The sequence below is a fragment of the Xenopus tropicalis genome, chromosome 8 (genome assembly GCF_000004195.4).
Source record: "Xenopus tropicalis strain Nigerian chromosome 8, UCB_Xtro_10.0, whole genome shotgun sequence".
NCBI lineage: Eukaryota > Metazoa > Chordata > Amphibia > Anura > Pipidae > Xenopus > Xenopus tropicalis.
The window spans coordinates 113,294,236-113,322,208 of record NC_030684.2 but is presented as its reverse complement, the minus strand read 5'-3'; the positions used below and the strand labels follow the sequence as shown (position 1 = coordinate 113,322,208).

Sequence of the window (27,973 nt, the reverse complement as noted above, 5' to 3'; positions counted from 1 at the left end):
AAATTACTTGTATAAAATTGGAACTTGCTTAGAAACCCGTTGTCTGTGTCTCGGTATCACTAGCCACATACAAATGATGCTGCTCCTCTACGTCATCCCCAATCAGAGCTTCCTGTTGGCTGAGAAGGAAAATCCCAAGTGACAGGTATCAGCCAGACACGGATCTGGTTAGGATCCATGACATCTGCACTCTGCAGGCTGGAGAGTGAGAGCAGAGAGCGGCTTCCGCAGACCTGACAGATGAGCGCCGATACAACGGGGCCGCCCTGGTAGTTTATTAAAAAAGCTCCAGTTGTTAGAAACAGAATGGAGCTGGAAGAGAGGGGCCTACAGCTGCTTGATGTGGCGGAACTGGAGGAGCCTCAGCGTGGGCTCCGTGTGCTGGAATGGCTGCGGCACCTGCGGAGAGTGCTCCCCGTTATTACGCGGGTACAGTCCTACAAATGGGAAAGGGGATCCACTGTGTCGGTTCAGGAGGTTTAAATGCAACAGGGAAGCTGTACGGGAGGTGTGTGAGGGTTCTGTCCACTGGATTTAGAACTTTCGTGTCAAGGAAGTTGCCTGGAGTGTGATTATACAGGGGTAGAACTTGGGCTGCTGGGGGGGGGGTGCTTCTAGGTTGGTAGGCTGTGGGAAGGGTACTCATGATGCCAAGGCTGGGTGTGGGTAGGGATTGTGCCCTGGCACCCAGACTCAAAGGGGCACCTTTAGGGTGAAGACACACAGAGCTACTAGTAACAGCTACTTGCCAAGGCTACTAAAATAGATAATACTGATCATTTACTGATAATTGTCTCTACGTGTGTTTTAGCAGAGACAGTTCTCAGTATTGTCTATGGCAGGGTATTTTCTGGCATTTAGTAACCGTGGCAAGTAGCTGCTACTAGAAGCTCAGTGTGTCTTCATCCTTAGCTGGAGGAGGAGATATGAGGTAATGGTTTATTTTATTAGATGTGCATGATGCTGCAGGTCTGCATGGTGAAAGTGATGTTTCCTCTGACTGGCTTTGGGCGGGGGTTGTTGCTCATGATACTACAGATATCATACTACAGATATGATAGCGAGAACAGTGTTCATAGATGATAGATAGATCTGGAATGGGGGCAGAAATGTTCATGATAATACATATCTTTGATGGGGGAGTGATTCTCATGATGCTGCAGTTCTGCTATTGGGGGTTTATTGCCCATGATCTTAGAAGTGAGGGATATGGTGTATGGTGCTGCAGAAAGAAGTGATGCTCAAGATGATACAGATCTTGATAGAAAGCATGGTACCTATCTGGGATTTGGTCTCTGGCATAACATTACAGATTTTGGATCAGGTGAATGATACCCACCGTGCTGCATCTCTGTAAGTCTGTTTCAGAAGAGTCCAACCAGCACTACAGAATTTTATTTATCATTTTTTTAAAGCTTAAATCGAAAAACATGTGCTGAACCACATATCAGCGCACACAGTAGTTAGGGTACTGGCCATTCTAGAAAAGTGTTAGAGAATTTATAAATACTACCTTTCAAACCTGTAAAGAACTGTGGTGCAAAAAGAAATACATGTTGGGCCCTACGGGAAAACTGTTTTAAGTCCCCACCCACTCAATAAAAAGAAAGGCCCAGGGTGCCCAAAAGAGCTTCTGTGCCCCAGTGCCACTGCATTGACTGCAGAATAGATAGTTTAGTTTCAGAGTCTACTGGGTATTACCCGTCTGTCACTTGGAAAAGTGCTATAATCCAGCCTAAAAGTATTACATATCAGTATTTATCTGTTTGTTCTGGCTAAATATTGCAGTAAAATGTTACTATATATTAATTGTAGAATAATATGCAATATGCAAAAGCTTCATATCCATCTCTACAATATCTTATTACTGTAATCATGCTGTATTTTTGTAGCCAATTGCAACTTAAAGATTCTTACAGAGTTATACTGTTGGAAACTCCGAATTCTAGAAAATTTGTAGGTGGTATTATACAGATGCCATCTTTTCCGAGGGATATCATTCAATGTCTTTTATTTCCAAGGAAAGTGCTCATATTGAGGCTATGAGTTATCCAGTATATAATGCTTGTTTATGTCATTTCCAGGCCGAAATAAAGGAGAACCAGAAGCAGTTGGTTGAGCAGTTGTTGCTTGTAATGATGGGCTTTCCTGGGCCACCAGCTCGTCGCCTCTTGGCTTATAATATGGCTTTTGTGTACAGCTCTGGAGATACCTTTTCAGTATATGAGACTATCGATCGATGTAATGATGTTATTCGCAGTAAGGATGATTCTCCCAGCTACCTCCCAAGTAAACTGTGAGTGTTTCTCCTACTTTATAGGGTTACAGAACATCACACCACACACAAATCTGTGCATTCTCAGTACTGTCTATGGCATATGGATTTTCTGGTGTTTAGTAGCTATGTCAAGTAGCTGCTACTAAGTAGCTCCATGTGTATTCATTAAAGGAAAAAGAAAGGTAAAGTCACTTGGGGGTGCCAAAATGTTAGGCACCCCCAAGTGACTTTAACCACCTACCTTTTACCCCGGGCTGGTGCCGCTGTCAGGAGAAAACAGCACCAGCCCGGGGTAGCTGCCGGCGCTTCCTCATTCCGGCTTCGCTGCGCGCGCATGCGCAGTAGAGTGAAAAGCCGAACTTAAACATTTAAGTCGGCTTTTTCGCTCTACTGTGCATGCCCGGCCACCGGCAGTTTAGGAAGTGGAAGGCGGAAGGAGGAAGTGCTGCGCTCCAGGTGCCCCGGGCTGGTGCTATTTTCTCCTAACAGGGGCACCAGCCCGGGGTACAAGGTAAGCGGTTAAAGTCACTTGGGGGTGCTTAACATTTTGGCACCCCCAAGTGACTTTGCCTTTCCTTCCCCTTTAAGGTAGGGGGAAAGGGCAACCTAAAGGTTAATTAAGCTGAGATTTAGGTTTAATTCTTATTTCTAATCCCAGTCTAAAGGCTAATTAGAGTGGGTTTTGGGTGAATTCATAATTACAAAACTCAGTATTCTTAATGGAGAAGGAGGTGTCAAAATGTTAGGCACCCCCAGTGACTTTAATTGCTTACCTTTTACCCCAGGCTGGTGCCCCTGTTAGGAGAAAACTGCACCAGCCCGGGGTAGCTGCAGCGAGTCTTTCCTTATTTCTTCTGTCTTCGGAATCCCTGGGCCGGCACATGTGCAGTAGATGAAAAAGCTGACTTTTTTGTTTAAGTTTGGCTTTTCTCTCTACTGCGCAAGCACGCCAAGACTGCAGAAGAAAGAGGAGATGCTCGCTCGCTCTCTCGCAGGTACCCTGGGGGTAAAAGGTAAGCGATTAAAGTCACTGGGGGGTGCCTAACATTTTGTCACCCCCCTTTGACTCAGCCTTTCCTTCTTCTTTAAGACTAGGATGATGATTAATACAACAATTTCATGTATTTTTAACTTTTGTTAAGGGGTAATCTATGCCTTGCCTAGATGTTGGTGGTCAGAGAGGGGGGTGCGGGTAAAAAGTCCAAAACCACATTTTAACCAAAAGATGATATCAGATTGTCACCTTTTCCCATCTGATTGATTGATGGCTGGATGGATGTGTGTATAATACCTTTTGCATTATAATGTACACAAGCTTAGAAACCAAAATGCCACTGCCCATCTCTCAGGAAAATCCCCTTGACCCATCATACCTCGGTGGTACTGACTGACAGAAACATGCTCTCTATATATCATAAGATAGTGGCCTCTCCTCTTTTTTTATGTCCTTTGAATTAGGCATGCTCATATGTAGTTTTATTGCTTTATGAAGATACATCCGTCTTTTTGGCTTCTTTTCAGTGCCGCTGTTGCCTGTCTTGGAGCACTGTACCAAAAGTTGGGCCGCCTTTTAGGAAGCACTTTCAGTGACACCGTGTCCAACCTGCTGAAAGTACTGCGGAGTGCTGAGGTGAAGTAATGCAGATGTCCTACTGTTTTATTATAATAGAAATGCATATTACAGGCTGAGCCTAGATGTGTGGTAAAGTGAAGCTGTCAGAAGCAAGGGATATAAACAGGGGATATGCTTCCTAAGGTGCCTCTGCCCATAATGTATATACTGTATTCATTTGAGCAGAGACTGTTGGGATTTTATTGTGTCAGTGATAACAGTATCATATGCAAGTCTTTTATCTGTCATTACAAACACACTGTAAGTAAAACACTGCTTGGTATGCATTTTGCCTTAGGAAAAACATTGGTGTCTTTGTGCTGCTTTTAATCTGAGACTATAATGATTTACCGCTATGTTAAAACTACAAACCTAAGGGTGAAAACATGCGGAATTACTAGTAGCAGCTACTTGGCACGGCTACAGAATTAGACAATGCTGATCATTTACTGATAATTGTCTCTATGTGTGTTTTAGCAGAGGTAATTCTCAGTATTGTCTATGGCAGGGGATTTTCTGCCTTTTAGTAGTAGTGACAAGTAGCTGCTACTAAGTAGCCCTGTGTATCTTCACCCTAAAGAATGGTAGGGCTGCTGTTATTTTTAAGGAGGTTTTGTGACAACAATCAATATACAACACTCCCCATTTAGAAGAACAACTTTGCTAAAAAAGGCTTGTGTTGAAAAGGTATTCTACCTATTCTTCAAATAAAAATTCCTTATTTTTCTAATAGTTTTGCTGTTCTTAAACACTTAAATAAAGATTGGTGTTTTTACTGAGCTTCCTACCCATCTTCCCTTATAACCTGGCCTATTTGTTCAGAGTTTCCTATCTATCTTTGAACACACAAACCCCTTCTCTAAGCAGCAGCCTTTGAGCAGCTCATTATCAGGGGCTTCTCCGTGGACTGGTAATTAGTTTTATCAGCTTCTCCTGTTTTCTGCAGGACCCTGAAGTTACAGGAAGTGCAACTGCTTTGATTTTCTTGCTTAGTGCCAGAAATATTAAAAACATATATATTTCTTTAAATTAAGAGACTAGACCAAAACTTTTTTCAGCACAAGCCCTATTTACTGAGCTTTTGTTGAAGAGGAGTGTCTACTGTCCCTTTAAGTAGAAACTTGTTAATTTAAAGGATATACAAACCCTCGAGATGAATGTAGAGTTGCTTAATGCACTCTTCTAAGCAATTTACATTCATTTTATTTTTGTTTTCAAGATTTGGCTGTTTTTCAATGACTAATATAATGAATTTGTAACAACAGCACCACCTGTTTTATACCACTGTCAGGAACAAAAATAAGTCTAAGAAAAGAAACATGTTCGGATGTTCCTGTGTTAAATGTAAGCCAGAAGGGTCATCTTATATTTCTTTATATAGTTTTAAGCAGCGCCAAATGAGTGGGTCATCGTGACCAGCAGGGTGGTGCTATTGTTCACAAAATTATAATATTAGCAGTGTACAAATGGCTAGTATCTTGGACTGAATAAAGGTGAATTGATGAAGTGCATAGAAGAGCAATCTAAGCAATTTCACATTAATCTGTTTTGAGGTGAGGGTTTATATATCTTTTAACATTTGCATAATATATGATTAAAGGAGAACTAAAGCTAAATAAAATAGTAGGGTAGAAATTCAACACTTATATATGTCAGGCTAATTCATAATTAAATCAGATTTACATTACCTATAATAAATTAGTGCATTTTGCTTTAGAAGTTAATAATCAGCCATGCAGCATCAGCTTATATGACTAAAGAACCTCATTTTCTGCTTGACAATTTCTAACAACCCCTAAGCTTAGATTGTCAACAGCTGCCCTGAGCACTTTGTTACTGTTATAGAGGTGCTGGCCCCTACTGCTGGTTCAGTATATAGACTTTTTTTAGACTTTAGTTTTCCTTTAACATGAGCATGTTCATAAATACATTCATAAACATAATAAGTAATAAAGTGTAAAATAAGAAGGTTCATGTATCAAGTTATCCACTTTCTGCTAATGGTGCTTCTCTGTTGCTATCATTATATAGTCCCAAGGACGTTCAGAGATCATGTTAAGCCTTGAACGAATACTCAAAGGCTTGGGATCTGCAGCTATTCCTTGCCACCGGGACATCTACAAGGCAGCTCGTTCCTGCTTGACTGACCGTTCAATGTCAGTGCGCTGCTCTGCTGCACAGGTACCCATCTTGGAAAACACAATTTTAAGTTGCATTGTTGTATAGTTTGCCCATATTACCCTTAATTACACTTAAATATTTTTGGATTTTTTCTTGTATCCTCAATCTTGCCTTGAATGATACTTGATGTGAATAAATTACTGCCCTCAGTCATTCAGCTCTAGTATTCCCTAAAGTAGCTGGGTAGTAGCGGCTTTTAAATGGTTAGTTTCTTTTACTTTTGATGACCTTTGAACGTATAAATCAGATGGGTAGATATGTAGGCCCAACATGGAAGGTAACACACAGTTAACTTTTGCAATTAAGAATCCATCCTTCTAGTAGATCTTGGTTTATTTCCATGATGACTTTATCCCCAGCCTATCTTTCAAGGGAAAGGATTAAGGGTATTATAAAAGCAGGTGTTAGAAATTCATTTTTTGCAGAGTGCACCGTGTTTTAACTCAACTTTTGACTTTTATTTTTGTCTTCAGTGTCTCCTGGCTCTACAGAAGGAGGCATCTTTTATGTGGGGCTCTGATCTCGAGAGCCTGGCTTCCATTTGCTTCAAGGCTTTCGAAGGCAGCAGTTATGAAGTACGGCTTGCGGTAGCTAGGCTGCTTGGAAAAGTGCTGGCAAGAGCCATGCAGGGAGCCAGTAAGTTTAAAAGTTGGGGGCATGTTGGCGTGTAATAGGAGCACTAATGTATATTACTTAATTTTAAAATACCTTTAAATGTCCATTCCATTAAATAACCAAAATTTCTGGATTTAAGTGAGAATTAATTGTCCAAGGCACATAATACACACACAGCAAGTGCTGAAATGAAAACCATGGTTATCATATTGATCAAAGTTTAGTCATTTAGATACTTTTGCTTGCTGGTAGGTCTGCCATATAGTACTACTGCACAACCAATCAGTATGCTTCTGTGTTTAGCATCACCAAGGCAAAATGCCCGTAAGCTGTCACTGCAGGAGGTCCTTGGCTTGCTGTCAACTGGCTTCCTGCGGGGCAACTCTGGCTTCCTGCGAGGGGGAGGAGACATGCTAGGAGGCACAAGTGTGACTACACGCCATGTCCGATTGGGAGCAACACAGGTGGGTACTGTAGGTGTGGATATGTAATTAAGTATAGTATTAAATATAGAATGCAATTATTTTGTGTCTGCAATATTTTATGTCCTGTGCTTTCTGTGTTTTCTTTAGGCCTACATTGTGTTTATCAGAACACTAGGGGGACACTGGCTTGCTAGGAATGTTCCTGTTCTTCTGTCACACAGTTTGGAACTGATATCCAACCCAAAAGCCATTCAAAATCCAACAGATGCTGCCTGTTCCCGCTGCTGCATCTCCTACATTCTGCGAGCCACAGTAGGAGAACTCCTGGGAGAGAAGGCTCAGCTAGAAGCTGCCCGTGAGATCTGTGAGGTCATAAGAAAGCTTATGAAAACAGTAGGTACGTATATGAGTACTTGAAGGTATGTGGGTCTGTGTGAATGCTGAGGTTGTGCTTCAGTGGTTACTCTTCTTCACAAAACTGGGTTTAATTAACCTTAATTCTGTTATTTGCGCAACTGAGAGTTTTGGTGTGGATGGAAAGATGCCTTTGAATAAAAAAATGTAGTTTACATTTCACATGTCCTTTAATCAGAGGATAATGTCTGAACCATTGTCAATTAAGCAGAGAATAATGTCTGAACAGTTATGGTAAAGACACAATGAGCTACTTAATAGTAGCTACTTTCACAAGCTACTAAATGCCAGAAAATACCCTGCCATAGACCATACTGAAAATTGCCTCTGGTAAAACACACATAGAGACAATCATCAGTAAATGATTAGCATTGTCTATTTTAGTAGCTGTAAAGAGTAGCTGCAACTAGTAGCTCTGTAGATAACAACAGCGATTTTCTAGCAATGTTTTCTAAAACAAACAAAAATATAAAGGTATGGCATCCATTTTCCAGAAATTCAGTTATCCAGAAAGATCCGAATTACAGGAAGCCCATAGATTCCATTTTAAGCATTAAAAATTATTTTATTTTTCTCTGTAATAATAAAACAATACATTGTACTAGATCCCAACTAAGATATAATTTATCTTTATTGGAGGTGAAACAATCCTATTGTGTTTATTTAATATTTTAAAATTATTTTTTAGTGAGTAAATTATTTTTTAGTAGTCTTAAGGTATGGGGATCTAAATTTTGGAAAGCATTCTGGATAAAAGGTCCCATACCTGTATATTATTTCATATCCTATTAAACTTGGGACTTCTGTCTTCTGAATCTTGTGAAATAAACATATAGGTCTCAGAATGCTCTGTTCCAAAAGTAGGCCACAGTATGAGTGCCTAGAGGGTGTTATGGCCAGGGGGCTTCACTACAAATTGACATCAGAATGGTAGAAGTAAGTTGTTAAGGGTGTAGTACAACACTAGCTGATGAAGACGCAGCAAGCAATCTGCAGCAATCAAAGTGGATTGGGTAGGAACAGAATTATATACATTAAATCATGGGTGCATGGTTCATTGTGTCCTAGAAAATGTCTGTGTTTACATTATTATATTTTATTGGGAATTTCAATATTTTGTGCCTTTTAAAAGCATCCCCCATAAACATTTCCTCTTGGCTTTGCCACTGCCAATGTAAGTAAGCAGGCACAGTTACCATATAAATATTCTTATTCTGTCACTCTTTTTATGGAAGGAGCACAAAAAAATTGAAGGGGCTGTAATCTGCTCATGTATAATCTGCACATTTATAGGTTTATTCCTTAATTTCCTATCCATTTCCTGTCAGCTTTCAGCCTGAGTGGGAGATTGTATTCAGCAAAATGCCATGTAAAATGCAAAAGATTTTGCTTCTTTTTTAGTGTTAAAGGGAAGTTAAGAATAATATAGATCCCTCCTGTGGTTTGAATTTGCAGTGTAGCTTTGCACACTATTAGGTAAGCTGAGTTGGTGGGCAGAGCTGAATCAGCCATAAATAGGCTGTCCTTTTTTTTAAATAAATATTAGGCTAATGCCACATGGGGCAGATTCTCAGCCTGAAAAAAAATGCAGGCATACAAGTATACATTTCTGCACCAAAATCTGCCATGTGTGCCTTCTCCCTGGCTGAAGAAAGTGTTCTGGGTGCAGGCAACGAAAAAGGCCACATGTGCCACTAGCCAAAAGGGAAGAAAGGAAGCTGTACATTTGGGAACCTATGGTCTATTTTGATGGACAATACTGTACTCTTATCTCCTCTATATGTCTTTTTTTCACTAGATGCTGTGCTGAGCGACAGTAACTTGGAGACACGTTTCTGTACCACTGACATCTCTGCCAGTCAGCATGTTTTAGTCTGTGCCCTACAGGAGCTTGGTGACCTTTTCCTTGGACTGGGTACTATTCTGGCTCCCCTGCTTAAAGACTCCAGTGCTGGTAACCTGCTTGAATTTTCTGTATAGACCTGCTTCATCTCCGTAGTGGTAGACCAGACTAACTGTTTTTCTCTGCCCTTTCATCCTGTAGGAGTCCTGGACACTGTACTTTCTGTGTCTCTTCATCCTAGCCTTAGTGCCCGCTTGGCTGCTGCATGGTGTCTTCGCTCTGTGATTGTGTCTTTGCCCTCACTTGCTGCCCCTGTACTAGACAGGTGTGTTGAGCGGCTAACAGCCCTGAAATCTTCTCCAGAAGCAGTGAGTGGCTATAGCCTAACTGCAGCAGTGCTGCTTGGATCCATCAGGCTGTGCCCTCTCGGTGTTCCACATGGTAAAGGGAAGGTAGGAATTTCCAGCTTGCTGCAATGAGTGGGAAATCATGAATTAAAGCAGTGGTCATTGACATCCTGTTATGGTATCTTAACAGCAGATCATTGGTCTCTTTAATTAGCAGATATGGCTTTTTTCCTAAGCCTATACTGTCTTTTGTATGACCCACACATATATTTTAAGGGGGTAGTTCTCCTTTAAGTTACCTTTTTAGTATGTTAGCAACTTTTTTAATTTAGTATTTTCATTTTAGTGTCTGGTAGAATGACCAGTCGAATAAGGGCCATACATAGAATTAGTCATAGCAGGGACAAATCCCTGGGTTTTCTCATAGCCTGTGCACAGGGACATGCCACAAAACTGTGCCGGCACCCTGTATTATGCCCAGTTAAACAGGAAATGTTTATGGGCTAGTAGCCCGCTTACTTATATATTCTTACCCATATCCACATGCTTTATGTTTTTATTCCCATCTTTATTATTGTTCTTATATTTGTTTATTTGAAGTACTTTATTCCATACACTAATATAATGAGTTTATTTTTACAAAAATCAGTTTATTGAAATACATGATAAAACACAGATACACACAAACAAACAAATACATGATAATACTTGCAGACAATGTCCTTTCACTTTAATGTGATAATATATTGCAGTTATTGCAGTTGATTCTATGGCATTCTCTTTGAGCAATATTGTGTATATGTTTAGGTTGTGATGAGTTTGGCGAAGGACCTGCTGTGCACTGCCTCCCAGAACAGTCGCTTTTCCCTGCAAAGGACACAGGCAGGGTGGCTGCTTATAGCCTCACTCATGACTTTGGGTAAGTACAATTCTTTGTAGGGCAGATTGTGCACACAGCTAAGGATTTACTAGCACGTTGCTCAATTTCCTTAGAATAAGCGTAGGTAAATAGCTTCACATTATGTTCATCTATTTTTTGGCAGTAATTTCTTTAATTTACACCCTTCTGTAAAAGGATAAACTTATTTAATGGACTTCAGACTAAATTATGCACCCTTGCTTCTCCTCCTTCACTAGGTCCAGCAGTGGTTCAGTCTCAGCTGGGCTGTCTCCTACTTCTTTGGCGCAGTGTGTTCCCTGTCACCCCCAAAGATCTAGACACTGAGCGGAGAAGGGGAGATGCTTTCACCTGGCAGGTGACTTTAGAAGGACGTGCAGGAGCACTGGGTGGTAAATAAGATGACAAACATTATTTTACTGGTTTAGACAAACTACCTCCCCTCAATCAGATCCTAGTAAGGCTGCCTCTTTTTTTCCCACAGCTATGCGGAGCTTTGTTTCCCACTGTGGCGAGCTTATGTCCGAGGAGGTTTTGCAAAGGCTGCTGCCGCCCCTTCCCTGTGCCATAGCTTTGCTTACACTGTGAGTATTTCTAGGGTTAAGGGGGTAAAGGGTGTGTGGCTTAGCAGCATGTAAGCTTGCCTCCTCACAAACCTACAGTGACATTTCACACACCTGTTGTAATAACGTTTTGCTTCATCATCCACTATTAACAATGGGAAAGGTAAACTATAACGTGTTGATCAATACTGTAACAACTAAGTAAACATTTCTTTTTGTTCATATAAGATAAAGCAGAACTATAGGCTGGGATATTTTCAGCTGCCTCTAAACTCCCTTATAACATAGGAGACATAATTGTTTATCTAGATTCATCTACTTTCTTCATTAGGGATGGTAGGAATAGTGTATATATTCACACAGTCACTTTGCTGGCAATAATCATCTTTATTTATATCTCTTCTAATGTACTACTTGAATATATGTTTATGTGCATTAATTTCCCTTAAGTCTAATTATTTCCATCTCAGACCTGTTCTCAGTGTAGCAGTACTGAGTTTAGTGTTGTTAAAAAACATACAAAATTTTGCCTTTTTATTATATCACCTTGTGCTTGTTCCTGTTACCAGACTTCCATCACTACAGAAACTTTATGGGAATTCCCTGAAGGCTTGCTCGGTTCTGTACAGACAGAGGCTTTACCAGCTGTTAGTTTTGCTGCCTCCCAAGACTTATGAAGGTATTAAATAATGGCATATATAGGCGGTAGTCTTACCTGGAAATGTTTGCACCTCTTAGTTTTAGTGCCAGTGTTTTGGACATGAAGCAAAAAGGTTGAACATCACATGGCTGACTAGATTTATTCCTTAGAAAGCTTCTGTGCTGTCATGAAGGAGCTGGTTGCTGATCTGACCTCCCCTGATTACTCTCCTGGGGGCGCTGCATTCCTGCTTTCTTCCGTTTGTCATCCAGATGACCTGGTGCTTTTGGGTCCCTCCTTTCAGGAATGTGACCAAAGGGCAACAGAAGAGGAGGTAAAATAGTGGCAAGATAAAAGGATTAAAACATAGCCTATTAGGACATGTTTTCTGAAAATAAAAAACTGTAAACCCTAAAATATGCTGAACTGTGTGTGCATGTTAGAAGTGTAACTTATATGGTCAGGGCAGGCAGCGTATGGCACACACAGGCAGTATAGGGCAGGCAGGGTATGGTCACACACAGGCAGTATAGGGCAGGCAGGGTATGGCACACACAGGTAGCATAGGGCATGCAGAGTATGGCACACAGGCAGCATAGGGCAGGCAGAGTATTATCTCAGGTGTGAACAATGGAAGGACCTATAAGTGTGAACAGGGAAGGGGCTTACAACATGAATTTGAGGTGGGAACAATGCAGAGGCCAGTTAATCACAGTAAAGATACCACTTGAAGCTTACACAAAGATAAGCAGTCACAGCAGCCAGACAGGTGGGGGGCGGCAGGCCACAAGCTGGACAGCACTAACTGATAGAAATGTAGCTTTTGGTGTAAGGCTCCTGGCGTGAGTTTAAAGGCAAAGCAGATTGCTTCTAATTTTGGCTACATTTTGGATCATAGCTATAATGTGTGCATATAAGCGAGGGTTAAAGTATTGCTAGTGCTCACGATAATAAAAATGGAGAATGGAAAGCAGAATAGTTCACAAAATGCCCTGTCAAATGCCCTGTTTGATTGTGAAAGAGACCAATGTTTATACAGTTTACACCACATTTTTAGTGGCATCCTGTGGTGGTACAAGAAGGTCACTTCATTATGCTGATTAATGCTAGAGCACCACAATGTCCCCCACAAATTCTCTAGGGTACAACAGAAACATACAGAAATTACCAGTTTGCTTTCACCATTTATTCTTTGGTTCTTTTGCATTTTGTAGGCCATTTCCACTTTTCTTGTTACAGCCAGGTCTGTTTGGTTAGCTTACCTCACCTGTACTTAAAGGAGAACTAAAGCTTAACTAAAGGTGTAGGCTAGAAATGTTGTAAATTATGTTTTGTGCTTCTGTACCAGCCCAAGCCAACCACAGCCCTTTAGCCCCCAAAGATGCCCCAGTAGCTTCCCAGCTCCTGTTTTGCTGATTCACTGCACATGCTCTGTGCTGCTGTCAGTTACTGAGCTTAGGGACCGACACACAATATACTGTATATATAGGATATAAATGTCACAACATAAGGCATCAGACTTTAATAATCAGCCTGTTAGGATCAACTTATATGACCGACAAACATAATTTTCTTTGCTTGATAATTTCCAACGACCCTTAGGCTTAGCTTCTCAACAGCTAATCAGAGCGCACTGAGCTTGTGATAGTGACATGCGGGTCGGCCCAATACCCTCGGACTTCTGCACATCAACTGCAGGTCGCAGGCAGTTTCGGTTGAGCTCTCCTGTGACCTAACACTGCCGGCTTCCTCTTCCGGCTCTATAATTTATAGATGCGCCCCTGACACCCCCCCTCCCCTTTTGTGACACCATTGTGGGGCAGGTCGGGCGCAGGTCTATAAATAGAGCGAACAAGCCGGGTAGGGTTAGGGTTGGGAGCACATCACTAGCAGATACTTCTAACATAAGTATACAGTGTTTCCACCCCCTGTGACAACTTTAAAGGACTGGATTATTACTACTATAGAGATGTTGAACCTTTAGGCTGGTTCAGTAAGTTCATTATATAAAATATGGTACGTCTAGCCATATTCATTTTTAGGGTTTAGTTCTCCTTTAAGTATTAATACACTTACATGTTGTCCTTGTAAAGGTTTTAAAGTATAATAGCTCTTCTGACATTTTCTCATTATGTTTGTGTAGTATGTTTAACAGATCAGTACATAAAGAGGAAGGTAGATCAATATTTGCAGTGTCTTTCTATTTCTTGCTGCTCAGCTTCTCCTCAGCAGTGGGATTCCAGGTGGTTCTTTGGAATACGACCTTCATGCCATCTATGAATTGCCCTCAGAAGGGGAGTCTGTGCCTAAGCCTCTGCCTTCAGCCTTCACAGTCATTCAGGCTGCATCTTTACTGTTTGGCACCCTTCTGGCACACATGCCCGAATCACAAAGGTGAGGGTAGGATAGGTGCAATCACCCTGTTATGAGAAAAAGGAGTTTGTTTGAATTCAAGATTTAAGTACTCTGTATGTTAGGATGCCTCAGTTAATTGATACATGTTTCTCTTTATTGTTAGACCGCAGATATTGCAGCAGTTGGTGGAGTCTATTAAACAGACCAAGGGCTCTCGTCAGCAAAGTGTTCAGTTGTGTGCAATGTCTTCTCTTTGCAACTTCCTTAAGGTAACATCATTTATTATGCTTCTGTGCTAATGTGACTCTGTGTTTGGTTCAATCACTAAATTGGTTTGGTGATTTCTTCTATTGTCTTATAATGACATTAGTCTTTGTCTTATGACATTAAAAAAGGTCAGGACAGGGCGTGGCATAGCAGTCCAAATGTGTGACAAAAGGTCATTTTGGGCATGACTTTCTTTCACTTTAGGGATGAAAGAGGTTCATACAGGACCCACTTCTTGATGGTTTTGGAGAAACAAACATAGACAAGGCCAGCTAAGTGGACAAAACTTTTACCACCCCCTTCTCCAAGCATGGGCATATAGGAAAGCTTGCATCTTGTTTTCTCCTTATTTGAGTGTGGTTGGTGTGGGTTGGTGCAGAAAATTTAAATTGGATAAGGAGGCCCTTATAGATGGCAATATGAGTTATTAGTTGCTTTATCCTAGCCTTTTGAGTTAAGGTTTGGTGTTCTTTCCCTCAGCACTTAGCATCCAGCCGGAGTAATCTGGGGCCGGAGGAAATGCGCAAACCCTGTCTCAGCCTTATCCAAGCAGTGCTGGAGGGCAATAGCCTGTGGCTCCGCTGTGCTGGAGTAGAATCCGTGGCTAGGCTTGTTCAGGTGGTGGATGATCCTACATTTACTGCTGGACTTATACAAGCCAGCTTTGACAAGTATGTTACCTGCCTGTTTATCATGAAACTCTGCCACGATAGACTGCTGAAATGTACTTTATTACAGAAAGCAATGTATATGCACCAGTTTTCTCTGTCTTCTCTTTCATTAGATTAAAAACCGCTAGAGACGTTGTGGCCCGAACTAGTCATTCTTTAGTGCTAGGCACATTACACAGATATCTTGGGGGGATCAACTCCTCACAGCACCTTGCATCATGTGTAGGTGTCCTACACTCTCTGTCCCAGGACACCACATCTCCTGAAGTCCAGGTGAGAATATGTTATTTCTATGTTTCTATATATACCACTCCTATGTTCTGGCTGTACTGTTCTTTTATAAAATTGTGTAAAAGGAGATATTGATTGCTTTGCAGTGTCTAAGGGATTATTTTGAGGAGTTCTGTTGTAAGAACAGTGAGGGTGTCAACCATTTTTATATATTTTGTTCCACTTCCCAGACCTGGGCTCTGCATTCCCTTTCTGTCATCACTGATTTATCTGGACCCCTGTTTAATGTGCACATAGAGGCCACACTGTCACTCCTTCTCACTGCACTGATCACTACGTCCCCTTCCCACCCTGAGGTGCACCGCAGCCTGGGACGCTGCTTAAGTGCACTTGTCACTGCACTGGGCCCGGAACTCCAAGGTATGTAAAAACATTGCAGATGACATGTTTAGTTCACTGGAGATGGCTTCTTGGATTAAAGCATAGCCTAAGACAGAAAATGTAAAATTGGTTCTTGATTGTGACTTTGAAATACTACTCCATTTTTCATTTTAATATAGCCCTTGTCTATGCTCTGTTTTTGGTTTCCAGGAAATGGGGCTGTATTGTCTTCACAGAGAACCTCCTGTTTGCTGGCCTGCTCAGTGATGCAGGAGAACCCAGACTGCTTGGTACAAGCCCAGGGTATTAGCTGTCTGCAGCAGCTGCACATGTATGCTCCAAAGCATGTCAACCTATCCAGCTTAGTGCCCACTTTGTGCGTAAGTAAGCAGCAATTCCTTTATCTTACCAACACTTTCCCTAAACCAGAGGCCTATTCCCTTTTCCATTGTGCAAATAAAATGTACCATTTTTAGTGCTGAAGTGTGCTGCCTGCATGTCCAATAGTAGTTAGTAAGCAGGCTCAGATTTTGTACAGTCACTGACAATCCCTGCCTCATCGACCTGTTCTTTTATTCCCTGCAGGAAGTCTTGCTGGATAATACTATGTTGGTATGTTACTGTTTTTTGAGTTATGGTTTTGGTTTCTTTCCCTTGTTTTTTGATGCCAAATACATGCACGATTAACAAACCCACATAATCTTTCTCTGAATGCAAATCTTTCTTTGCCTCCTGTATTTTGGGGCAAAATATGTGGTCCCTGTTTTGATACAGTGACTTTGTCATCCTTGCATCATCTACAACCTTTTTAAATTCCATACCGTATGTGGGTTCCAAGCTTTTATGAACCCTAATTCCTCCTAACCTACTGTTTGTACGAAGGCCATGCTTCATGGGATCTTTCCTTGAAATAACAGCATGAGAGGTATTGTTTCCTTAGTGCATGAGGAGAGTTTCCCTTGGCTGCTGCGTGCACATGTCCTTTCAGTTTGATTCAGCTTGGTGTGAGTGACCTAACATCAAGTATGCATTAGATTTCTACTGTGTATTTCATATTCTGATGGTGTGACCTGTACCATGCAGTCATTCCAAGCGCCACATTCACTTCTGCCTTCTACTAATGAAGAGGGAAAATATTTCTAGGTGAAAATAAAATCAGAGGTATTTATCTATAATAACACATTTTAAGCATTTATTCATGATCAGCATGCTTTCAGCATGTTCTGGCACAATGAGTTTCATAGACCATTTAAAATATCATTAAAGGAAACTATACCCCCAGAATGAATACTTAACTAACAGATAGGTCACTTAACATAATATAAACTATTAAAGAATCTCTCCAAAATGGAATAAATATATTCCATTTGATAGGCTGTGTGATCCCTCAGAGATCACATGACCAGAAATAATGCAGCTCTGTAACTGGAGGCAAAAGGCAGAACTCTGTCCAATAGCATACAGTATAATACAAAAAAAGTATATATTTATGAAAATCTTATATTTAGATGAAGCAGGGTTTTACATATGAGCTTGTTTATGCAATATATTTTTATAGAGACCTACATTGTTTGGGGGTATAGTTTTCCTTTAAAGGGACAATAGTCCAACGTTGAACAGCCCCTGTAAGAAAAAAAAACATTTTTGTAAATCAGCTTTAATACAGTATTTAAAATGTTTATTTTTGAAGCTACAGACCAGGATCAAAACTGCTAAAACTCTGACCTATCTGCACTCTCTGTAGGGGTTTACCCTGATCAGGACTTGGCAGGCAGCCAAATAAAGAAAAAAAAATGACACTGAACTGTTAATGCACATGCCTTCCCTCTCCTGCTTCATTTGCATGCCTTTGATACCATTGGCTGGCAAGATTCAGCGAGGGAAGGCATTCACAGTAACCAGTTCAGTGTGAACTTCCTGTTTGGGCAAAATGCAAGTTGGTTCTGGAAATACCTTCCAAAGAGTGAGGAGAGAGCAGAGGAGAGTGAGTTTTAGCAGTGCTGATCCTGGTCTGTAACTTCAAAATGAACCATTTTAAATAATAAAGATGAATTAAAAAATGTCTTTTCTGACAGGGGCTGCTTAATTTCAGACTATTGTCTGAAGGGGACATGACACTTCTCTTGGATCCAGGCTTTCCTGAATAATGTGTCTTTAGTGGGGTACATTTATGGCTTGTGCTGCCCCATAAACTTTTGAAAAATGGCCATTTATTTGTTTTCCCCTAACCCATTGTACATGCATGGAACAGTCATTTCCTAGCCCCACCACATATTGAAACTGTCAAAAAGGCCTGGGACTTTTTAAACTGTATAGTAAATGCACATGCATGTTTACCCACTGAACCGTTCTTTAAAGGTAGCAAATATTCCTGCAATATACAATATCAGCAAGGCAGTGTAGCTTGTAGTCAACCATTTATTACCTTATACATGTCAAGGTTCTTTTTTTCATTGGACACTTGTTACAGTTGGTCACAGTTATTCAGTGAGTAAAGCTGCCTCTCTACAAGAGTACTCTGTTTGGTTTGGATTCAGGCTACAAAAGGAACCGGGTGTATACTGGTTACCCTTTCTTTCCAGCACATGCCTTAGGAAATGTTATGTGTGCCTTTTGTCATGTTGTCCAACTCCTGTAGGTTCATCTGTACAGCCCACATTTGCCTCTGCGCCGGGCAGTCTTGGCATGCCTGCGGCAACTGGCACAGCGGGAGGCAGCAGAAGTATCTGAACATGCCATGACTGTAGCTAAAGAAGGCCACGAGGACTTAAAAATGGGTATGTCTCTGTAGGTATAACAATTGTGCAATGATGCAAGTATTTTATATCATCAATCTAAATCTCTGTAAAGCACAACTTATGGAAGGCTCTAACAAGCATAGGGAGAGTGAGGGAATTTTAACACACAACAAAGGCAGAACCCAATCCTTGTTCCCAGTGGTCAGCTTTGGGTACTGAACTCTAGACCCCAAAGATTCTCAGCCATAACTCAAGGATAACCTTACATGAGAATTTCTAATCATCCTTTTCACAGTCTGAGCTAATCACTTATCTGATACAGAAATGAATATGAGGGAACTGGGCTTGGAGGGCGTTCTGCTAAGCCTGTTGGATAGAGAGAGTGACCAGCAACTGCTGCGAGATGTTAAGGAGACTCTACTGCATATGCAGAATTGCACTGGACTTTCCCGTCTTTCCTTTTGGTTACGAATGCTAAAGGACATCCTTTCAGCTTCTGCAGGTGAGTTCCCATTGCTGCACAGTGTTGTACGTGCTAAGTGCTCTGCCGACAACCACCAATGTGACTGGTGAGGACTTGCTTCTTTCCCATGCTCAGACTTTGCAGCTGTAGCTTCTGTAGACACAAACCAGGAGGATGAAGGTGAGGTGGCATGCTCAGATTCAGTGTTGACTTCATCAAAAGCAGAAAGCCTGGGTTCTTCAGTTACCCCTCACTGGAAGACCAGAATCTTTGCCATGGAGTGTGTCTGTCAGCTTATAACTCAGTGTGAATTAGATGGAGGCGCTCACTTTGACATGGCTCAGGCTCAGGAGATGAAGCACAAGGAACCGGAACGTGAGTAAATGCTGGATAATGACAGGGATATATATGCTTTTATACTGATTCATATCTTTTGTCTAACTGTAAATGTTCTTTTATTTTCCAGGGGATTTCCTGGTTCTGCACCTGCAGGACCTGATTCGCATGTCTTTTATGGCCGCCACAGATCACAGTGAGCAACTACGTCTAGTTGGTCTCCAGGCGCTGCTACTAGTCATTCACAGGTTTGCTGCTGTGCCAGAGCCAGAGTTTCCTGGACACCTCATCCTGGAACAGTTTCAAGCTAATGTGAGCTCTAAAAACAATCATATGAAACTGTTATCATGAACTTTGGGTATCTGTGCTTTTCTAGACCCCGTCTAATAAAAAGCAACAAAGTGGTAAGGATACAACACCGACCAGTAGATAACCGTATGCACTGAAATGATTCTTACATCTCTATGTGCCTTGAACCTCTACTTTATGAGGTTGCAGACCTATACCATAAAGTCAACAGCTGGTATCCAAATGGGCATTTTATGGGTGCACTGTACTGGTGCCTGCTGTGTACGATGAAACTACTGCAATGTCTAGCCTGAATAAGCTATTATCCATGTGTCCTGGCTTCCTGTACTTGTGTTGATGCACTTCATTTTAAATCTGCTTTTTGCCACTGGTTACCTGTAGGTAGGGAGAGGCTTAGGCTTGACTAGTTTTTGTGGCAGTAGGAAGCCACTTCTTCAGAACCCATGGTGGCTGACAGGTAGGGAGAGGCTACTGCCACAAAACACCTCAAGCCTGAGCATCTCTATACCTGCCTGCCTTTTGAAGGATATATAATAAAGATTATGATTTTATGAAGAGACTTTGTGTCCCTTAAGACTGGCTCCATATTGCAGTTTATTCTTCTAAGTGTTGCTGTTTGCCATGGCCAGAGCGGTTTAAACAGATTAGAAAGCATTAGGATGTTGGCACACCTTGTAATTAATGCAGTATTTTAATACAAGATGGTTTTTGTGTATTTGTTTCATAACCTTAGGTTCTAATTTTTTCCCCTTTTCCCTCTCAGGTATTGGCAGCAGTGCGACCCGCCTTCAACACAGACACTCCTCCTGATGTAACTGCCAGAGCATGTGAGGTAAACCATTCCCTGGTCATCTTGATTCTTGTTACACACTGCCACCATTTTTGAGGTTTCCATGTCCCTTAGACAAAAGGCATTTCAAAATGCTGTTTTTTTTTTTTTGTTTTTGTTTTTTTGACTCAGGTCTGCAGTGCATGGTTAGCAAGTGGGGTGGTGAAGGAACTTGCTGACCTTCAAAGAGTCCAGCAGCTGCTCCTAACTTCCCTGAGGAGAGTGCAGGTAGCAAAAGAGACTGCCAGTGTCTACAGTGAAAGCACAACTGCCATGGAGAGCCTGGCAGTACTGAAAGCTTGGGCAGAGGTAACAAAAAGGGCAAGGATATTTGTATTATACTCTCTGACAGAATGCTATTATCTGCAGTGGGATCTGCCCTGATCTAATAAATTTGTATGAGAGATGTGTTGATTTTATTTTATAGGTATATATAGCAGCTATGGAGAAGCAGGTAACGCAAAGCAAGATGGCTGAGGCCCAAAATGAAGTCCTTCTTTCCCTGGTCCAGGCTGAATTGCTGACCCTTAGTGGGCTGTGGCTCGCAGCATTGCAAGATCATGCTCTACTCACACTGCCAGCTGCGTGTGCTTCTCAGCTGCCTTCACAGGGTAAGGAAAGTCCATAACATATCAATTTTTTCAGTGGTCCTACCTGACTGCTTGCTTTTTTTGCTTTGCTACACAGTCTCTTAACTTATGCCCAGTTGCTTTCTTTTTAATGCTTTCTCTTTTTATTTTCTGCTGGTGGCTGTGGTATAGGTGGAGGTTTCTACACAGCTGAGACCAGTGATGCTGCCAGGCCTCATTACCTCCTGTCCTGGGCCCCTATCCTTCATGCCTCTTCTTTGTGGCTAAGCAGCTCTGGATTCGTCCTTCCTGATCAGGATGAGGGGAACGGTCACTTATCCCGCCCAGTCACTCCAACTTCTATGGGGCAGGAACGGGGTTCACAGTTGCCAGCTGATTCCCCAGAAGATCTAAATTTAGAGAGGTTTCATCTCATTCTTGGTAAGTACAGAAGACATTGCAATGATTATTAAGTTGCAATAAGTTTGTATAGTGATATCATGTTTCCATTCTACATTTGCAGGTATTAGTGTTGAGTTCCTTTGTTGCCCACCGGTAGATGCGCCAATGGAGCGGATTACCTCCTGTCTTCGGGCATTGAAGGCCCTACTGAGTGGCATGTGGCCAAAGGCTCATATAGGAACTGATCAGGTAAGTCCTCATTATAGTCTTCTGATGAGCCTTCACAGTGCTCTGTTGGATTTGACTGTAGTACTATGATTTGCTGTTTATTTCTTCTAACCCAGGACCTGGCTATTGAGTTAATTTCTGTGCTGCATCGCTTGCTGCTTATGCGAGAATCTTCAGAGGTGCAGCTTCTAGTACTAGAGGTTGGGAGACTGATTGTGAATGCTGCACAGGATCATGTGAGGGAGAGGCGAAGGAGTGCTGAGGGTAAGGCAGTAGGTGACACAGGACTGGGGCATTTAAACTTTTAACTGAAGCAAGAGTATAAAGTATATATAAAGTATTCAGTGTCTTGCCTCTGAAAGCTGATAATTCTTTTGTATAGTGTTATCTCTCAACATGTCGGGCCTGAATCAGTTTATGTATCCCTGTCCTCTCTATTTTCTTCCCAGTGGATGATGGAGCTGAAGAGAAGGAGACCTTGCCGGTGTTTGGTGAGGGACATGATACAGGTGGCCTGGTGCCTGGACATTCCCTGGTGGTTGCGGCATTGGAACTGTGTCTTTGTATTCTCATCCGACAATTACCCCAGCTCAGCCCCCACCTTTCTGGGGGGTCAGTAGTAGGAAAAACAGAGCCTTTGTTTTCTGAAGCAAGACTCCTTGTTGCGTCTTCACTTGGCATTTTGGCTGAACTGCCATCCCTGTGCTCTCCAGAGGGTAAGTGCAAGTAGGTGTGAGGCTGAGCTTTATTCAGGGCTTGAATAAAGGACCAGTGCACAGAGTGTGATTTTATTGTGTTATGTACTTTATTAGCTTTAGCAAACGGGCACTACTTGGAGTTGCACAGTCCGTTCTCCACAAAAAATGGCAAATATTTCTGCAGTAAGGGGGCCCCCAACACTCTACCATTTAATGTATAACCTTAATTTATGTTTATTTGTACAGTTTGCCACCCAGTTCTGCAGTTTAGTCAAATCTCTCTGCAGTATTCTGCATGGAAATTATTGTTTTGAACATTTCAGTGCTGTACTTATAATGCCAACCGTGAGGTCAGTAATAATTAATTAAAAGGTTTTTTTTTTTCCTTCTTTTTACTTTGCTTTGTGATCCAGGCAGTGTATCTGTTCTTCCTACCTTGCTCTACTTAGTAGTGGGTGTACTACAAGACACTACTGTGAAATTCCCTGATGGGCACCTGACTTTGCCAGTCACTGCTGCCCTTCAAGCACTGAAGGTTATCGTGTCATCGCCCATGTCCCAAGTGGAGAAATGCAGAGCATCATGGACCAGACTTATGCAAAGTGCCGTCTCCACGCTGCTCAACTCCTGGCACTTAGGTACCTCCTCTAACTAGTTTCTGACCATGTTTTCAGCCCTGTGCTACCTAATGACTGACCGATACTCATGTCTTGCAGAACGGCAGCTGGTGCCAGACTCAGTCAGCCTTCTGACTGCCCTTACTATATTCCTGCTGTCAGCAAATCCTGAAGTTATGTCTGATCCTGGATTGCAGAATGCATGTGTGCAGAGGTTCCAGAACAGCATCGACAGCAAGAATCCTACAGTAAGTTGCTAATCAGGTGGTGGGTGGTAGTAATGTCATTAGGTAGCTTGTACCCAAATTTTTGTCAAGATCCTTCTGATAATACATTCAGCTGCAGTATTTATACCAAATAGCCACCATTCTGCATCTCATTTTTTTCTAGGAGCAGTTAAAATGCTACCGGCTGCTGCTATCCATTTTCAAACACCCTGTGCCTGAGGTGGTGGCACCATATGTGTGCAGTCTGGCACCTCGCATCATGAGACACCTAAGTCAGGCTGAGAGCAGGAAGCCACAGAGCATGGAAGAGCTATTGGTTCTTCAGGAGGGAGTGAATCTATTAAAAACACTTGTGTCTGCCGTCGAGGAACAGAACCGTAAGAATGACCCACAGGGTTTAATCTAACAGGAAAGCTAGTGTGCTAGAGACATTCTAAGTGCTGTCTGGGAGTTTTTGCCAGCACATTTTGTCCAGGAAGACCAGAAGTAACATGAGCTGTGCCCTCTATCACTTCTGAATCTGCTGATGCTTCACATATATGAACAGATATACACACAAGCACAGTCACCATCAGATCAGATTATCCATCTTCACAGAGCAGCAGCCATCCCCTGAGATAATTGGATGAAGTTACCTGAAAGATTTTTTTTTTTTGCCGGCATCCCATATGCTGTCGTTAAAATATATGTGCTTTTACACCTACAATAGGAGCGAGCCCTTGAACTCGCTGGGGGCCATAAATATCCCCATCTGGTCTGGCTCAGTTTGGACAGTGCTGACAACTATGTTTTTTGTGTTCTGTGTTTGTACTGATATGCATTACTTCACATTACTAATTATTTTCTGCTCCCCAGGTCCTTCCATGGTGTGCATGCTGCTGCACCTTCTTATCTCCTTCCTCCTGGATGAAAATGCACTTGGCTCTGCACCCCACTATTCCCGTGCTCTCCATGACTTTGGCTTGCACAGCCTGACCAGTTTTGGTGCCAGCTATCCGACCCAGTTTCGCAAGTTGATGGGTTCTTCCCCAGCCCTTCGATCCCGCCTGGAAGCTGCTCTCCGGGGCAACCAGGAGAGTTTAAAGCCTAAGGCTCCAAGCCGAGGCACCATGGGAGGAAGTCATGGTTCCCCCAGCATTCAGCTGAAGACCAATTTCCTGTGAAATAACCACTATTTCCCTTATTTCTCCGTTAAGAGACCGAACCGTCACTTAACAATTTCCTTTTAAAGCCTTAAAGTTACTTATATTTTTAGTTTCATATTCTTACTCCGTTGTTAGGCAGGCTTGCAATGCAGGCTAGTCTTTCAGCTATTTGTTTACAATGACTAATATTTGCCTTTTTGTGTCGCACAGTATACTGAGCAGTGATCTATCCCAAATGCCTTACAGGGTTGAGTTGATCAGGTGTAAATCTGTGGCTTTCCGGTTGTTGGCTGTTGTAAGACTACAATCCCAATATTCTGTAATAGCCAAAAGTTAAAGATCCCTGCCCTAAGCAATGCTGTGCTTTTCTGCATCTCATACCTTTTGATAAGTCTTTAGGGTAATGATTGTGCAGTAGTTTTTGAACACAAAAGGGCTGCGTTTCAGTGTAGGAGTTATATGAAGCAATGTTCTATAGGACTTGAAGTGTGAATTTATTGTCACATACAACCCATTTGTGTGAATAGATTAGCTGTGCCTCTCCTCTTTGCACTGTGTAGTATCAGTGTTTAAATTCTTTGATGATGTGAATTTCTATACGTGGCACAAATTGCACCGAAAAGAATGAAGGAATGTCTGATGATCAATGCTTTTGATGTGTGTGGTAATGAAGAAGTTAAGCTTTTCCAGCTGCCACTTATGGTTTGCACTGCTTGTCTTTTGCTGTGTTTTGCTCTTGGTTCTTAGATTAAGAATACCAAGCTTATGTAATTAAAAAGGGCTGCTACTAGGTCTGCTTTTAAGATTTCTATATGGAAAAACAGATGTCATGGTTGATGATAAGCTCTGCCAGTGCTTTTAACCATAGCAATCAATCAGCAATTGTTAAAGGTCTTATCCAACTGCAGGTAATTAATATTGACCAGGCTGGCCTCCTCTTAATTTTGCCCAGGTTTGCTTGTTTGCCATCTAACAGATTAGTCAGATACAAGGAAAGGCTGTGATGTCCTTTGCAAAACAGTGGATGCCCCTCAGCAATTTAAAAAAAAAAACAAAAAAAAAAACCCCAAAAAAACTAGGACTAGCAGCACTATACAGTGCTGTATATTAAGTAGGAATGGAAGATTATCAGGTGGTCTCCTGTGCATCCATATAGGCCACACAGTTCTGATTTTTCATTATAATGCCAGACCCATTAGTGCAGTACTTTATGGAGAGTTTATCATTCTCTGCACCAGTGGAGCTTACAGTCTACTGTACCTATCACATTTACACAACACACTGGAGCCAATTAAGCTGCCTGTATGTTATTTGAGTGTGGGAGGAAACCGGAGCACTCCGGGTCAAGACACACAGACATGGGGAGAACATACAGACTCCTTGCAGATAGTGGCCAGATTAAATTTGAATTTAGGACCCCAGTGCTGCATCCTATAGGCAGCCCATCCAAGTACTTAATGCAACGTCTGTTTAGGTAGTTTCTCAGAACCAAGTGGTAGGCTTGCCGTTGACTAAATACAAACTGCCATTGCATAATTTTCACTCATATAAAATTATATAAATATGGACAGTAATTTGGATTTGGCTTTTCTTACCCCGATTTCTTATATCTCTAACTCTGCTTGTAAAGGCAGCTGTGGCGTAAGGGTAGTTCATTTACACATAAAGCACAAGGGAATTTTGACAAATATGCACTGACTATATGCAAATGCAAGGCACTGTTGTAGGTGGGCACTGGACTTACCTGTGGCCCTTATATCTTATGCTTTGCTTTAAAAATAGGTAGAATCTGATAAGTAAAGCATAAAAGTACTTATTGGAAGTAGAAAATATCTTAAAGACACTTTTCTGCTATCCATTTCCCTTGACCTGAAATTTTGGGTATAGTAATTTTTTTTTTAAGGGCATGGCCATCTTTTTGCAGAGTGTTACAAAAGTGGTAGGACTTTGCAAAATAAACCCTTTTCCCTGATATAACAGGTTGGTTTCTGAATTGAAGTCCTATTGGCTGTCAATAGGATTAATTGTATGCAAATTAACAATTACAGTGCTGGAGTGTTATGGACAACAACAGTTTATTTCTCCCCACTAGTATCTTCTGCATCTTAAAAGAAGAAGACGGGGTCGGCGACCCCTTCAGTAGAGGTGAAATCCAAATCCACAAGATCAGTAGGAAGGAACTTTACTTAATTATTACTTTTTCTTATGTAGACTTTTAGACTGATGAAACAAATGGGTAGTACAATTAAAATGATGTCAATTTATTTAATCAGTGAAATTATTAAGGTAAATGTTTAAGCTAGTGGGTTAAATCAGTTACAGCATTGCCTCCTAGGATCTTCAAGGGAATACCTTTACCGGAACATATAGTAGATGGGCCTTTTGTAAGCAACTTTTCAATTGTTTTTCATTATTTATGTTGTTATGATGTCAGAATCATGTGAAGGTTTAAGCTACAGCCTGAATACTTGAGTGCTGTCAGCCTGTGAATATAAGGAAGAGGAAACTGCACACATTTACCAGGACAGAAGCTATGTATTAAATGTAGTACATACAATGTGTGCTGTCAGCCTGTGAGTATACCAAGGGAGAGGGAAAAAGTGTGCACATTTACAAGGACAGAAGCTACATAGCTTCAATGCAGTACATACTATGTGTGCTACTGCCTTGATAACTGTGATGTTCCTGTTATGGTAATTCTGGATGCCTTTGCTCTTGTGTTGCTCTGAGCTAATAAAAACAATGGCTGAATTGGCATCAGTCAGGCAATACTGCACTTTACGAAGGATTTCTCTCATTTTCAGCCTGAGACACATTACTACTTGTGAAAGGTTAGCTGTTTATAATAGCGATTCTGACTACATACCAGAGCCATGGGTGGCATTTTTGTGCTTTTCATGCAAAGTATCCTATTTTAGAGTAAAAACACCAAAAATAATTTTAGATTGTAAGCTCTAACCAGCAGGGTCACACTTACCTCCTGTATTGGTCAGTATTTATATGTTTGAATTATACACCCTTCTGTTATACATCACTGTGAAATCTTTTGGTGCATAATAGATGACAATATTAATCCCAGACTAATGGGAAGTGCTGGAAGTCATACCAGATAATTATACATAGCAATATATTGCCGTGTTGATTTCCCCTGCTCACATACATGAAGTATCACCCCACACAATCTATATAGCATTAATGTTCCTTGTTTAGATGAAAACCAAATATATGTGTGTGTGTGTGTGATGTTCCCTGTCTCTGTAAGGGAAGATGATCCCAGTCTTTGCCGTGCATGTTGTTTTACTTTAACTGCAGTATTATTAACTGTGAATTATACACCCTTGTGATTTTTACAACATGTCTGAGCACTGATAGAACTAGGCACGGTTTGTGTGTCTGACCATGAAAACCTGTACTGTATTTCTCTTTGATGCTTGTTTTTCTTACTAATTAACCCTCTTGCTGCTGGCAGGGAGTTTTATGCTCTCCGCTGCAGCAGTAAATGCCTTTATCCCTATGGATGACAAGAAATGACACTACACGAATCCTTGTTTTCTATTTACAAAAAAAAAAATAAACACTAATTTCTACATGAATACTTTTGCTATTGTATTTATCTCTTTCTTTACTATTTTGTGAAAGGACAAGTAAACCCTTCATTTTCCTACCATGTATATAGGTTGGACACATCTCC

General features: G+C 41.4%; 1 protein-coding gene across 2 annotated transcripts; it reads left to right on the top strand.

The window, feature by feature from the left end:
* The first annotated feature begins 157 nt into the window (after window positions 1-157).
* Window positions 158-27,875, top strand: heatr5a (HEAT repeat containing 5A). 2 transcript variants are annotated; one of them, XM_012967786.3, is made up of 36 exons: window positions 158-429; window positions 2,085-2,296; window positions 3,800-3,908; window positions 5,922-6,071; window positions 6,545-6,707; window positions 6,990-7,150; window positions 7,259-7,508; window positions 9,324-9,479; window positions 9,570-9,820; window positions 10,523-10,634; window positions 10,853-11,005; window positions 11,098-11,197; window positions 11,746-11,855; window positions 11,987-12,150; window positions 14,035-14,210; window positions 14,335-14,440; window positions 14,919-15,109; window positions 15,223-15,382; window positions 15,571-15,760; window positions 15,932-16,101; window positions 16,307-16,333; window positions 18,360-18,498; window positions 18,782-18,961; window positions 19,058-19,297; window positions 19,389-19,570; window positions 20,331-20,399; window positions 20,529-20,705; window positions 20,824-21,007; window positions 21,158-21,406; window positions 21,489-21,616; window positions 21,712-21,859; window positions 22,045-22,311; window positions 22,707-22,931; window positions 23,010-23,158; window positions 23,301-23,514; window positions 23,993-27,875. In XM_012967786.3, exons 1-36 carry the CDS (start codon window positions 307-309, stop codon window positions 24,298-24,300), a joined length of 6,093 nt encoding a protein of 2,030 aa, XP_012823240.2. In that variant the 5' UTR covers window positions 158-306; the 3' UTR covers window positions 24,301-27,875.
* The last annotated feature ends 98 nt before the right edge of the window (window positions 27,876-27,973 follow it).